Genomic DNA, 13677 nt, shown 5'->3' with positions numbered 1-13677 from the left:
ATGACTTTACGATTCAAATGGAGCCAAACAGAAATCTATATTTATCTTAGAAATAGTTCTCATCTCACTCCCAACCCGAGTGAGGATAACCAGTATAGAAAACAAATGGAAACACTACCAAAAAAAAAAAGAACATTTGGATCTGATGAAAATATCTGCATTAATTTCCATAGTGAAATATACATATGGTTGTCTGGTTCTGCGTTTGCAAAATGTAATGCTATGTGGAGTAAAACTGGCAAGTAACCCAGAGTACCTCAATGCCGGTTGTACTTCCTCTGACCGAATTAGAGCCGTTAATGTTCCTCTCTGCAGATAAATCAGGGCGTATGTATGCAGTGGACTGAAGGTAAAGTTGCAAGGTGGCAGAACTCATATTGTTTTCAAATTGTGAAGCAGATGTCAGCGTAGCTGATAAATGTGGGTTAAGGTTCAATATAATCAAATTTCTGCCCAGTGGTTAAATGCAAAAGTTACTTGCTAGCCACTCTGTATTTGAGTAGCTTTCCATCAAATATTTGCTCAAATTATTATTTGGAGAACCACTTTTTATTTTTACTCCAGTCATGCTATTCTAAAGTAACTACTTACACTAGGTGCACTTTAGCCAAGTCGGCATTCAATATGAATAAAAATAACAAAATAATATTTGGTTTTGAATTGAGAAAAGGACGTCAAGCTAGCTTATGACAGCTAATGGGGATGCAAAATAACAAACAAACAAACAAACAAACAAACAAACAAACAAACATTGCCGCATCTTGATAAATAAAGGTAAAATAAATAAATGTTTTTTTTGTTTTTTTTAATTACTTGACTAGACATTTTGTTTACTCTATCACCTCTGCTGAAAGATCATAAGGTATCAGATAAGGAGTCTGATGACTGGATGCCAAATCGATAGAATAAGGTAGAAACAAAACTAAACATCATGCATGTGAGACGCAACTCATTGTCCTTTATGTTAAAGCAACACTTAGTCAACAACCTCCTCTTTCATGTGACACCTTTCGAGCTGCGCCCACTCCACATACCAACCATTTCATGTTCACAATAAACAAGGTCAGCAGGACAGAAGACTTTGCAAGCAATCTATCTGCTATTATCACATTGCATACTGTATAAATCTCGCCTGCATTCTTTTACCATTCCATCACACTCACTGGTCACTTCATTAGGTACACTTACACAACGTAAGGGCAACCAATAGCAGAGCTGTATCAAAAAAAGTGAACGTCTATGACAGTGGTTCTTAACCTTGTTGGAGGTACCGAACCTCACCAATTTCATATGCACATTCATCAAACCCTTCTTTAGTGAAAAATAAAATGATTTTTTTTCAAATTCAAGACAGATGTTTGTACTGCTGCACAAAAGGAGCCGTGCATGAAATCACCTTGTTCAAAGAACAAAACCAACACAATGCATGAACTTGCAACAAATTACATACCTGCAAATCAGTCTGACTTCTGCTGTTGCTTTTGCGAGACCAGTTCAGATATGCGTCATCACGAATTTACACAATAAAACAGATGTGTTTGGACCTCCGCAGTGGAGGCTCTGCCAAACCCGACTCACCAAACCCCTACGGTTCGATCGAACCAAGGTTAAGAACCACTGGTATATAATGATAGTAATTATATGATGCAAATGCTACTAATTGGAGTTGAGTTGTTGTCATAATGTGCAGTTTTAATTTGCTCCACATCATGCTGAGATATCTTTCTATTATTCTGTTTGAAAATGCCTCCCACTGAAAACTAAAATCACAATAATAAATATTGTTAAATTAATACTGCTCTCAGAGTGCCGCTCAAATTTAAGAATTCATCTAGGCTAATCTAGTCCAGTTTAATTCATGAATTATATTGGATACTTTCATCTGTGTTGTATCCCAAATGACAAAAATGTCTCCAGTACCATTGCTAAAACGCTGCTGCACATTCAATCTTTCTCAAATCTGGTATATATCGCAAGGTAAATAACATGGCACAGGCAGTACATGGACTTTGCGATTTATTGAGGCAATAATTGACACTCTTGTGCAAATTCTACAGTGATTTGCTTTATTTGACGGGATGAACTTGTCAATAAATGGGGGTAATTTGCTCTGATTGGTTGACATAATATTTACAGAGGACAACAATCCTAGTTTGTTTCAAGTTAATGGTGTAAATAGTTTGTCTCGGTGGTGATTGGTGGATGAAAAAGCTTAGTGCGCTAACAAACTCCATTTTGTGTTGCAAGCAGCTGTTACCATGGAGCTGACTTCTTTCCTTTAACTCCCCCTCTTTCTCTGGCTCTCTCCACTTCCACTCCCACAACACACACGCACACATGCATGCATGCATGCGCGCACGCAAATGCACACAGGTACCAAAATCATTTCTGAAAGAGGATTAATCTGTGAGTCAATCTGAACCATCAACAACAAGGACACCATTTCACAATGCTTTTCTTGATGTCACATTTACTGGCATTGAAAATGTATTTCATCGCATCACTTGTTTGCATCACAGGATATATCAAGTCATGGCATGTTATTTAATGGTCATTTATATTATTTGTTTATTATTTTATTTACCGTAATTTTCGGACTATGAATCACTCCGGAGTATAAATTGCAACACCCATAAAATGCACAATAAAACTGAAAAAAAACAAAAACATACAGAAGTCGCACCGGAGTATAAATCGCACTTTTGGGGCAAATGTATTTGTCAAAATCCAACACCAAGAACAGACATGAACCAGCAACAACAGGCTAAACGATATGGTATGCTAACGTGACATATACACAAACGAGGAGCTGAGAACGGGCCTGATTTTTTCCCCAAAATGCCTCATTTTATTTTAGTCTTCATTACGCTATTGTATTACTTTTTTTTAAGTATATGGAGTATTTGTCTAGTGCAAGTTAACCTTATAGATTTCATAATTGTCCAACAAAGATGGTTCTAGTTCGGATCTAAAAAAATGAAGTTTCAGTTTGTTTTGTCGATTTTCGTTAACTATAACATAAATTAATAAGTCCCCGGCAACTGTGTGAGGAAATAGGGTCATTGCTCTCTGACCATCATACCGACACAATCATCATTCAATTTTCCTGAAAAGCAACCCATCCATCATCTTCCCTTTGCTTTAAAGGCATCCGGGCAACTATAAATGTGAACAATGTGGCTAAAAACTGACAAAACTTACCAAGAACTCCAACGCGGTAGTTGAGGGTGATGACGATGACATTGCCGTAGCTCGCCAGGACGCTGCCATCAATCATGTTGCCCGTCCCTTCCATGTAGGACCCCCCGTGGATGTAGACCATCACAGGCTTGGCCCCGGTGTCTCGTATGTCTGCAAAAGCGGCCATTGTTACCACATTCACATAGGATGCTCGCCCACTGACGCTCACGGTGACTCGGTTCACATTCTCGTAGGTCAACAAATAAACTGACTTTCACCTCCCAGATACCGGCGCTGACTGGCACGGATGCATCATGCGATTGCATCTCCTGCATGCAAATGTCAGCTCATTAAACCGATTTCGATTCTATTAAAGTAATTGGCCATCCCGGCTGCAAACGACATTTAATTTACCTCTACAAACTATTAAGCTTCTGTTTGGCTTTCCAGGAAGCTTGCAGACTCCCCAAACATGGGCAAGTGGGAAGCTATTAAGAGAGAGGACAAGCAGAGGAAGCTCAGTTTTCTATCCCAAAGGCTAGATGGCTTAAGGCGGCGTCGACAGCGTCGCTACTCGTCAACAGCATCGCCATTCGTCGACCATCTTAGAACAGAGGACTGCTCTGTTGCGCTGTGCTGATGTCAGCGGTAAATTGGATGATTTACTCAATTAAATTCTTGTAATTCTTGATGGATTTACAAATGGATTGGTTTATTACAAATTTTAGTGAGGTGGCTGTGATTCAGACTGACATTTGTTTTTGGGAGGAAAACTGGGGCATATTTGTTTGTGCCAATAATCTCTGACGTTCATCCAACAATACAAGTTGTTTGAAAATCGATTGTGTTGAGCAACCTAGTATTATTTTGAAGTCCGTACTCCATTGACTGGAATGTTATGAGTGATTGACCAGCCCTGTCTAAAAATGGACGTCCTGTGGTGACGTCATTTCAGATTGGCTCACGGCACGCTTCTAGTCTTCATATCTATGAGGAAGCTACTCTGACATTTCCAAACCGAGAGGATCTGATTTGGCTTGACGGTGAAGAGACACATTAATTACACAACACCCTTTCATTTTTTAAGCATGGGCTTGTGTGCACTCACTAACTTGTTTGCACAGAGGTGCAGGACATTGAAGACTATTTATTTTATTCCCAGACCAGAAATGGATGGCCAGCTGGAATGACAGCTAAGCCAGATAAAACACATTCACTGGCAGAAAGGGAAGGGGTGGGGGTAGGGGAGGGAGGAGGGCTCTGTCTGAAGCAGTCTTCTAAATTAGTGAGAGGCAAGCAACAGCTCAAGAAACTCTCATTTTCACTCCTTCAGCCCCCCTCTCTCACTTTGTATCACTTTCAATCACAAGCTCGCCTCTATCTCCCTCTTGCATTCCTCCCATCTCTTTCCAGCTCCCTCCTTTCCCCCTTACAGTTTGAGAGTGGTGTGAATGAGAAGAGGCGCAAAGGGCAAAAAGTGCCAAAGAACGTGAGAGACCGACTAAAAAAAAAAGAATACAGTTACGAAAAATACAGAAAATTGAGAAGCAAAAAACAAACAAGACAAAACAAGAGGTTGAGATTGAACTTGACTTTTTCAAAACGGTATCCTGGACGACCCTATCTTCATCTATCTGCAAGCGCTGCTCGTCATTATGTACACAAGGTGCATTTTCTACTCCAGCCTTAACATCATCTCAATCGCATTGTCCCTTTGTTTATTCACATTTGACCGGATGTGCAGTACATAACTCTAGCTTTGACTTTGGCTTTTCTTTATTGGTCTGGTATCTGGGAGGGCGACAGTGAAATGTGATTTACAACTGACACCTCTCCGTGCACATGTGTACTGAACAATAATAGGAGAGGATGTGTGACGTGAGAACATGGGGGGTAGAGTCAAAGGGAAATGGGAAGGAAAAACAAGCAAACAAATATACCACAGATACATAGGGGATGAGGCAGGATCAAGGGGCAGAAAAAAAATCAAATAAAAACACACAACAGAAATTAGTCACGTCAATGTCATCGGTCACATCTTTTGTTGAGTCTCATCATGTCGCCATGACAACAGTTCAATCTGTTTCAGGAGTGTGACATAAAACGCTTCAGCTCAATTTGTTCAGTACTAGTTACTGATTTGATCTAATGTGGGCGGAGTCACACTGATGTATAAACACCTCGATGCTTACCCAATTGTCAACTACTGTCATGGACTGTTTACAACATTATTTTGATGTAAGGGAATATTATTAGATAATGAGATGAAGTTTGATGATTGAGCGCAGGAGTTAACGTCAGAAAACTGCCCCTCCTGCCTCTTTCATCTGTGTCAAGGCAAACAAATCAACATGTAATCGACCATTCCTTAATAAAACTCGTGACAACATAATATATATCAAACATTAGCAAGTGTGCCCGGTGCTAGAAAAGAAAAGGAGAGTTCATTAATGCACATATCAGAACTGTGAAGATACAACGCCATGCATAATTATTAAAAATAATACATGAAATTAATGAATGAACTATTGTGCAAGACATGCTGGTGTGCAATAACTGAGGAGACAAATTAAAAACTCATAGCAATGACACTTCCTCTCACATAAAAAACATTTTCACACTCTCGGGTCGCTTATTTCAGATAGCAGTTAATATCAACATCAACAATAAATTACATTTGTAACTAGTCCACTGTGCACTGAGATGTAATGAGAATTGTAAGTGAAGCATTATATTATATTATATCCACACTGAAGCCATTTTCAAACCCTAGAATGGCTTCTAATGTGAAGTTCACAAATCTTTTTTCCCTTTTCTGCCAACATGGGGGAATGCCCCAACATATACAAGACATCCATTCATCTGTCCATCATCCAAACCTCTCAACCTCACGAGGGCAAGTCTTCTGAAATTACACCTCCGCCTTCAAACCCCCGTGACCTAATAATTTAATGCCTTAAAAGACGGCTGCTCAACCAGATAAAAGTCCCGTTCGCACCTCCTCGATCAGGACCCCATTGTCACACTCTGATATCTTGAACTTTTGTGGGCATGTTTGCACTGGTATGTTATGAGCGCAACCTTAACCCTTGACCCAGCGGAGTGGCACAGAACAGAGCCGAGCGTGTGACTGGCATTCAGCATTTTGTGACTGTCAGTGGCCAGCAACGGCGGTTGTGTGGAGGCCGAGTGGGGGCGGCGGTGAGGGGAGCCATTGGGTGACAGTGTCCTGATGTGGCGCGACATGACACGTATCCTACTATAATGTTCTTGTCAGGACAAGGTTCACACTTCAGTCATGACAAGTCCATTACAGACTGTTTTCACATTTAAATTATGGCAGCATGTTTTTTTTTCCTCTTTGCCGTGACGCTGCTTGCAAAACATTTTGTGTCATTACACCAAATTATACAGCTTCTACAAGTCACTGACAATATTTGGAATGTCATAGAATATCTGCTTCCATTCCCTTTCATCCACATCAAATGAGTTACTCTGCGTCTGTGTGTGTGTGTGTGTGTGTGTGTGTGTGTGTGTGTGTGTGTGTGTGTGTGTTTGTGAGACTCGGCCTTGGAGGGAAAAGTGCTAAAGTGAAGGAACATGCTGTAACAATTTTTTTTCTTTTCACACACAAACAAGTGCAAGCATGAGCGTGAAGAAAAACAATTTTGTCACGAGCCAGTTGACTTGGAGAGGATGGCATCCATCATTACCTTTCACTTTCATTTTGGTACAATCACTGCATTCTTTTGACATTTCCTTGATTAACTCAGGTGTGTCCTGTAGATGATAAAAAAAGAAAACTCTTGGCAGGGATGCTCACACATGAAAGAAGTGTGAAAGTGAATGCCTCCTCTATGAATCTTTGCATCCCTACTGCGCCAGTAATGGCAGCAATGACCTTTGGGTGAAGGTGACTTCCTGCTTGGCTGGTGGCTTGTGGTCAAAATGTGAGCTTGGCGTGATGTGTTGCATAGAAAAGAGAGTCGAGCCAAGGAGAGATGACGGCTGAGAAAAATAATGTGAGGGGACCCCAAGTTCCCTGTAGCTATTTCTATAATCCCTAACACACACAGACAGATGTTTGCCGCCAGAATCGAATGAGAATGGGTTTCTGTCATCAAAGCAAACCTGAAAGGTATCATCTTAGAAAAACAGATTAAATCAAAAGCAACAAGCAGGTAAGATGTTGGAATTGCTGATAAAAGCACTTTTTTTTCCCAAAAGGGTTTTAGGGGGCTATAATGTGACAAATTTGAAGAAGGTTAAAATCAAACAGATTTTCTTTAAAGAAAATCTGTTAAAGTTTTTTAACGACGGGCCTGCAGTCTAAAAAGAACAAAATAGTTTGATGTCCATTGTGCTTGCTGGTTTCACACGACTTTGACCAAAATGCTGATGAAATGAATGTGATGGATGTGTAGGATGGACTGGTCTTGCAGGTTTTAGATTTTATGTCCACGTGCTTTTCTTCACCAATTATTTCTTGACACTTGTGGGAAAAGGGCAAGAGGGGGAAAAAAAAAAATAAGTGTGGGCTGCTAGAGCCTGAGGTGAGTCAATTCGTCAAATCTACCAGTATATTATTGGACCTGTTTTAGTCCTTGAGCCATTCTACAATTTTTTTAATGTAATGTAGACTGAATACAGCACTCATAAACTACAGATGAATTATCAATGTACTGGTGAAGACTGAAACAATTTCTGGTATGTTCAATATGTGCGGCTGCATAGGACGTCATTTCTGGGCAATGGCCTTGAAAAATAAAAATGCAAAACATGCTTGGTCTCTATTCTTTCTTTGTCATTCTGAAAAGGAAAAAATAAATACAGTGACTGCGAGACAGTTTGAGGAGGGGCAGCAAGGCGAGCTATGTTGTCAAGGTACCTGTTACAATATATTTTTTTAATTATAACTACTGTTGTTATAACTACTACTACACTACGTCATTGATGACTACACAATGCTAATTACCTGGTTTGTCTGGCATTAACAAAACCATACAATGCAAATTGTAGTGGTGAAAAAAAATTATTTTCATGTAAACATGTCTGGACCTGGGATAGGAGCCTTCATTCTAGTCACATCAGAAAGATAGGGATGGTGGGAATGGTGTACAATTACTCCCCAATTCGGTTCAGCATTCTTCATCCAGGCAGCCTGAGAAAAGTCGGGGAAGGGTGGTGGTGGTGGGGGGGGCGCTATATGGGCATCCAGTTATCCTTGTGCAATGGAATTAATTATAATACCCGAGCAGGTGGAGTTTGGCTATGCTCCCCAGTACTGTAACCACAGGGAGCCTCTGTGTTTGTGTGCTTATCCTTGTCGGTCCTTCCAAGCAAGTATTGTTTATGCCTTCTAGTGCGTGCATGTTTTACTTATTTGATGGTTTGAGACGCACACTCTCAGTGGTGGCCTCCTTCCTGACTGGAGCTGCAGCCAAACAGCAGGCAGACGGACTCACGGACGTATTTACTTTTCATTAGCGGGAGCAACTTGGTACACAGAAGCCGTGTTTAGCCTTGCTTCATTTATTTCCATGGCCACTTTTATCCTACAAAAGCAGCTAGGTGACTGAAAACTTGCACTTGCCTATTTGCAGTGTAATAACGGCCTCTGGAAAATTGGATCTATTGTGGGACAGCGTAAATCACGACGACTTGGCCTACACACTCATGTTGCCGCAGGGAGTCCTAGGAGGAATTTGAATAAACTGTGGCGGTGCCACTGGGTTGACTGTCACTCCGAAAGACATGAAGAAGAAAAATAGACAGGGATGCTCAGAGGAGGAAGCCTCAGGGACTGACACAGCCAGAAAGATGTGCAGTATCTGAACAGGTGATTTTGCTGTTTACCTTCATTTACAGTTACTTCTGTCACCTATAGGCTATATGCTTTTGGCCTTTTCCATATGTGAAACCTGATGTGCTTCTTCTGGCATTTAGTGGCGGTTGGCAATTTACAACTTTTGCAACTCAAAACTGAACCGAATAAGTAAAAGGTCGTCTCTGATTGGCTGTTGTCAGCCATGTGACCATGTTCTTCTTTATCAAGTACAATGGTTGCATTCATAGTCTTGAATTAGCGCCATTGACTGTATTATATGTATGTGTATTGCAACCTGGCACATGCTTGATCGAGAAAGTGAACTGAAATTTATCGCCATCAATAATCGCAATCACATAATCGCACAGGCCTGTATACTTCAAGGTAATTTAAGCAAATGGGGTATATATACTTTAAGGTAATTTAAGCAAATGTCTTTGTTTTTTCAGATGTGTTTAATGAAACTGGTAGCCCTTTGCATTAATCAATGCACAAGAAGTAGCGCTTGCTTTCAAAAAGGAATGTACATAGATTATGAATGCGTATTTATTATTATCACATACAGTTAAATCTTCTAATTTGAATTGCCTAAAATACAGTTTGATAAACATTTGTGAGAAAATATAAGGTTGTTGGATGAAATAGGTTTTAAGTGTTGTTTTGTCTTTTTGTGATGCGACACAAGCAATATATAATGAATACATTGCAAGGTAGCAGTAGCAGCAATAGTGATACACGCATTTCTGTGCAGGCTAGTCAGTACAATATGATGATACCTCCAAGAACAAAAGTATGCCTCTCTGGTATGTAACTCAACAATTATGGCTAACTAATGTAAATTAGCCAGGCTGCTTACACTGATCAGAGAAGAAGCCAACACTTTTTGGTTTGAATCCAGATAACAGGTAAGAAACATTTATTCATTCATTCATTCATTTATTGATTGATTGATTGATTGATTGATTGATTTATTACAGACACACACAGCCATTCTACTCTTGTAGTACACGACTGAATCCGAAGTACATGCCCAAATGCTCGTAACTTTGGGGAGATACCACAAAGCTAGGGGGAGTGAAGAAATGATCCCCACATAGACAGACAGCCAACTAAGGCGGCATAAAAATGCACGGGCTGAGCGATGGAAGTGCTGAGCAGCCAGACAAGACGGCAACTCTGCACAATGAATGAGAATGTGGATGAGAGGTGAATCAGCAAGGAGTGACCGAGTGGGAGTTCTCCGTGCGTTCTTATTCTACCTGCCCTTTGACATTGAAAAAAAAAAAATCCGTTTTCATCAGTGACAGACGCAATGTGTTCACCAGAAGGCTATCGCTATTACCCGCAGTAATAGCACGCTTGAGCAAAAGACAAGGAAGCTTGTGAGGAATTTTGGGATTGTGCCGTGGCGTGTTCAAATCCATCCGTCAGTGAGTGGTGCTCGTTTTCAAGAGGGGGCAAATAACAGAGAAACAAGGGACTCCCCGAACATTTCTTCCTTCCGTCTTCCTGTCTCAGGCTGACACTGCAAAAAGACATGTTTACCAGAACAAAGAAAATCTTCTCGATCATGTTAAGGGATTGATGGCCATAACAGGCATTAGCTAAAGAGCTACAGAAGAGCTTCCCCTGGGCTGGTATTGTGTGTTGTACGGTGCTGTCCTGTAAATAGCATTAGTCGCGCTCGGTAAAGAATAGACATGTCACAGTTTCATTCTGGGTAGTCTTGCATGGCTTAGAGACCAAGTCAATGCGAACATGAGCGCTGAGACGTGCCAGAGAAACGGATCGACGCTCGTCAGCATTTTCCATGGGACTCTGGGCTAGCATTCGCACACGCTTGCGGCTATACCTTGAAGTGACACAACGCTGCAGACTTAAAGAACCTTGCCGTCAGGATGAGAAAAGCTATTGGTTGACATCTGGAAGCATTGTTGTCGTTTTTCAGATCCAACCAGTGTCAGCAATTTGAAGGAAAGTGTGGCATCAAGAGAAGGTGTCTTCCGCCTTGATGAGGTCACTTCTCACTAGCCTTTTCTTCGCCAAATGTGCAAACTCACTGAATAAAAATCCAATTTCTAACAGCACTCAATACCATGCTTGCTTCAAATGCCCTGGAGTGGCTCACCATGGCAAAAGCCGGATGATATCAAGGGTTTGGTTCACATTCCAGGATTTAAGACATTTCTGTTGCAGCACAAGAATCATCTCTCATTCTAATCTCACCAAGAGATCCAGCCTGAGCCTGGAATATCACAAGATAAATATGGAAAGTGAACAATGCGATTGCTGAGCAGTCACATTCCATTTTTAACACCACTCGCCTCTAATCCTCTCCAGCGGTCCTCGTGAACCGCCTCTCCTCATCTAAATCTGCTGGAAGACCTGCTGAATAGGCTGGTATGACACCGCCGCCTCGCTTCCTCTTGGCAATTTTCGTCGTCACAAACACGGTGGCTGACCACACCTCCAGAGGGGTCACTTACCGGCACCTGTAGCCTTGTAACAACACCTTGTCAACATGAGACATTCTCATATGAGTTAAGTGCGGCTATCTAGGTTGCCACCTGATCTCATTCGACTTTGGCGTGATAACGGTGGTTGAATTCAGATGCCGATCACATTCATTCACTTGGAAAATGAAAATAAATGAATAGATAACGTAATATTGTAACTTGACACTGGTTCATTATGAGAAAAAAAGAACACTAAATGAAGACAAATAAATTAATCTGAATAACCATGCATTTTCTTGGTTCACCATGAAAATACCTTCATCTTCATCACCGTCGTTGTCTGATAAATCCTCACTCTGTTTTTTTGCATGGGCACCTGTTTGGTGAAGGAGGAAGAGACATAGAGAGGAACAGGCATGTTTCAAAGCAAGCAACAATGCTAAGAACATTGTGAATCATTTCATTGAAGTTTCTACAGCAGCAGTTGAGATCACAAGAAACAAACTGAAGTATATTTGTTCTCATTAACATCGAGTACAAAGGAGTATTAGTGCCATACAGAAAAGAACAATATGAGAATGATGTCAAAAGTACAAGAAAACATTTGTAAAATGAGAATACAATGGAAGAAATTGCAATATTACCTAATCAGAACATAGTTATATTTATTTGTCTGAAAAACAAAGAAAGGAATGAATATTATCAGCATAAATCTACGTGTTATGACGTCATTCAGAATTGTGGCACATTAGAGCCTCTAAATTATACAGTTCTGTCACATAAAAAGCAAAACATTCCCCATTTTCTTTTCAATGGTACTGTTACTCCTTCTTAACATGGTGTTTTTTGACACTATTCCAAAATTCACAAAATCAATTCAGCTAATACAAAATACAAGTTAGAAAGAAAGTACCTTTTGTAACAAATGGAGCGCAATCGAATTTTTCATGCATTTTCAGCAATATAAAGAAGGAACTTTAAAAGCAACAATAAGCTCCACAAATTGGAAAAATTCTGAAAATAACATTGCATTGAATTATAAGTGAGCTCTTATTCAAATTCATGTTCTTTTATTTAGACTTTAAAATTCCGTTTTTTTTTTTTTAAGATTGAGTGCCTCTAAATGATACTTTGGAGAATTTGTGTTCTCTCCAGAAACGCACCTCAACAAAGGCGGCAGACAACGGGCTAACTGGCTAACGACATGTTAATTGACATGAACATGCTCAAGAGATCAGGCTTTAAACTACAAGGCCAACGCAAGAGCAAGGCTTTCCACTTCCCAAGAGGTGGCTACATTTGAATAAAACACGAGATTGTGGGTATCACGTATACGTGCTAATGTGAGCAAGTTGTCTCTGCGCCCCACACGGTAGGTAATGTGATGTTGTCCTTGTGCCGCATGCAAGTGAAAGCCCTCCAGGGCACCTGAACACCACATAAACTTGCAGTGCTCAGGTCTATTTTTTTTGCTTTCCTGCACAGAAATGTTCTTGGTGTACACATATTTCAAGATGCATATCCTTTTGTTTGCAAACAGAGTGGCCTTCAGTGAGTCAACCAATGAAGCCAACGTATATGACTTGCTGTTTTATGGTGTCCCATAAAAATGTTTACACACTTTAGAGTTCATAACTCAATTGTATGTTTTTTGTCTGCAGATTAAATCTAATAAATAAACAAACCATTTTCTGTGGTTCTTTCTTTTGTTCTGCCCACAGGTATATAATCTATGTATATAATATATTTTGCTCATCACTGGGGATGTGTCCAAGGTGCACCACCAAGGTGTTAACTAACTGATTAACAATAAAAATTAAAGACAAACCTCATTGGTAACAAACAGCGGTTAATCATACAACATTTTCTACCTATGACCATAGCTAGTTATTTCATAATGTAAATTGCAGAGTCACGAATATTTCAGTAAGTGCAAAGTGCAAGTGTGTGGACACCTTTGTATTGCTCCTTGTGCCAACTTGTGTATCTCGGTGAACTGGACATGCTGCATGAGCTTATATATGAGATTGAAAATGAAATGCCGGACAGGTTGTGTGCGGGTTTTTGGGTAAATGTCAGGCTATTACAATTGTAAAAATGCCAATATGGCTGTAAGTAAGAGGCCATGGACAGTTGGTTGTATATTGAGATGTTTAAAAGCACTCAAGAGTCTGTGTGGATGTGCAAAAGTTGAAGATGAAAACAAAGAGCACT

The 13677-nt window shown here is 40.3% G+C and overlaps 1 protein-coding gene across 1 annotated transcript in view; it reads right to left on the bottom strand.

The window, feature by feature from the left end:
* LOC147060612 (neuroligin-3-like) overlaps nt 1–13677 on the bottom strand; it is a 322266-nt gene that overhangs the window by 80760 nt on the left and 227829 nt on the right. Inside the window, exons 7-8 of the mRNA XM_085905848.1 lie at nt 11780–11839; nt 3202–3351 (exon numbers count right to left, since the gene is read on the bottom strand). Coding sequence (XP_085761974.1) covers nt 3202–3351; nt 11780–11839 — 210 coding nt within the window. The remainder of the gene's footprint in view (nt 1–3201; nt 3352–11779; nt 11840–13677) is intronic.

This window comes from Syngnathus leptorhynchus, chromosome 2 (assembly GCF_054491065.1).
Source record: "Syngnathus leptorhynchus isolate UIUO chromosome 2, UIUO_Slep, whole genome shotgun sequence".
NCBI classification, from domain to species: domain Eukaryota; kingdom Metazoa; phylum Chordata; class Actinopteri; order Syngnathiformes; family Syngnathidae; genus Syngnathus; species Syngnathus leptorhynchus.
The sequence above is the reverse complement of the archived record's forward strand: the minus strand, read 5'-3'. Positions and strand labels throughout refer to the sequence as shown.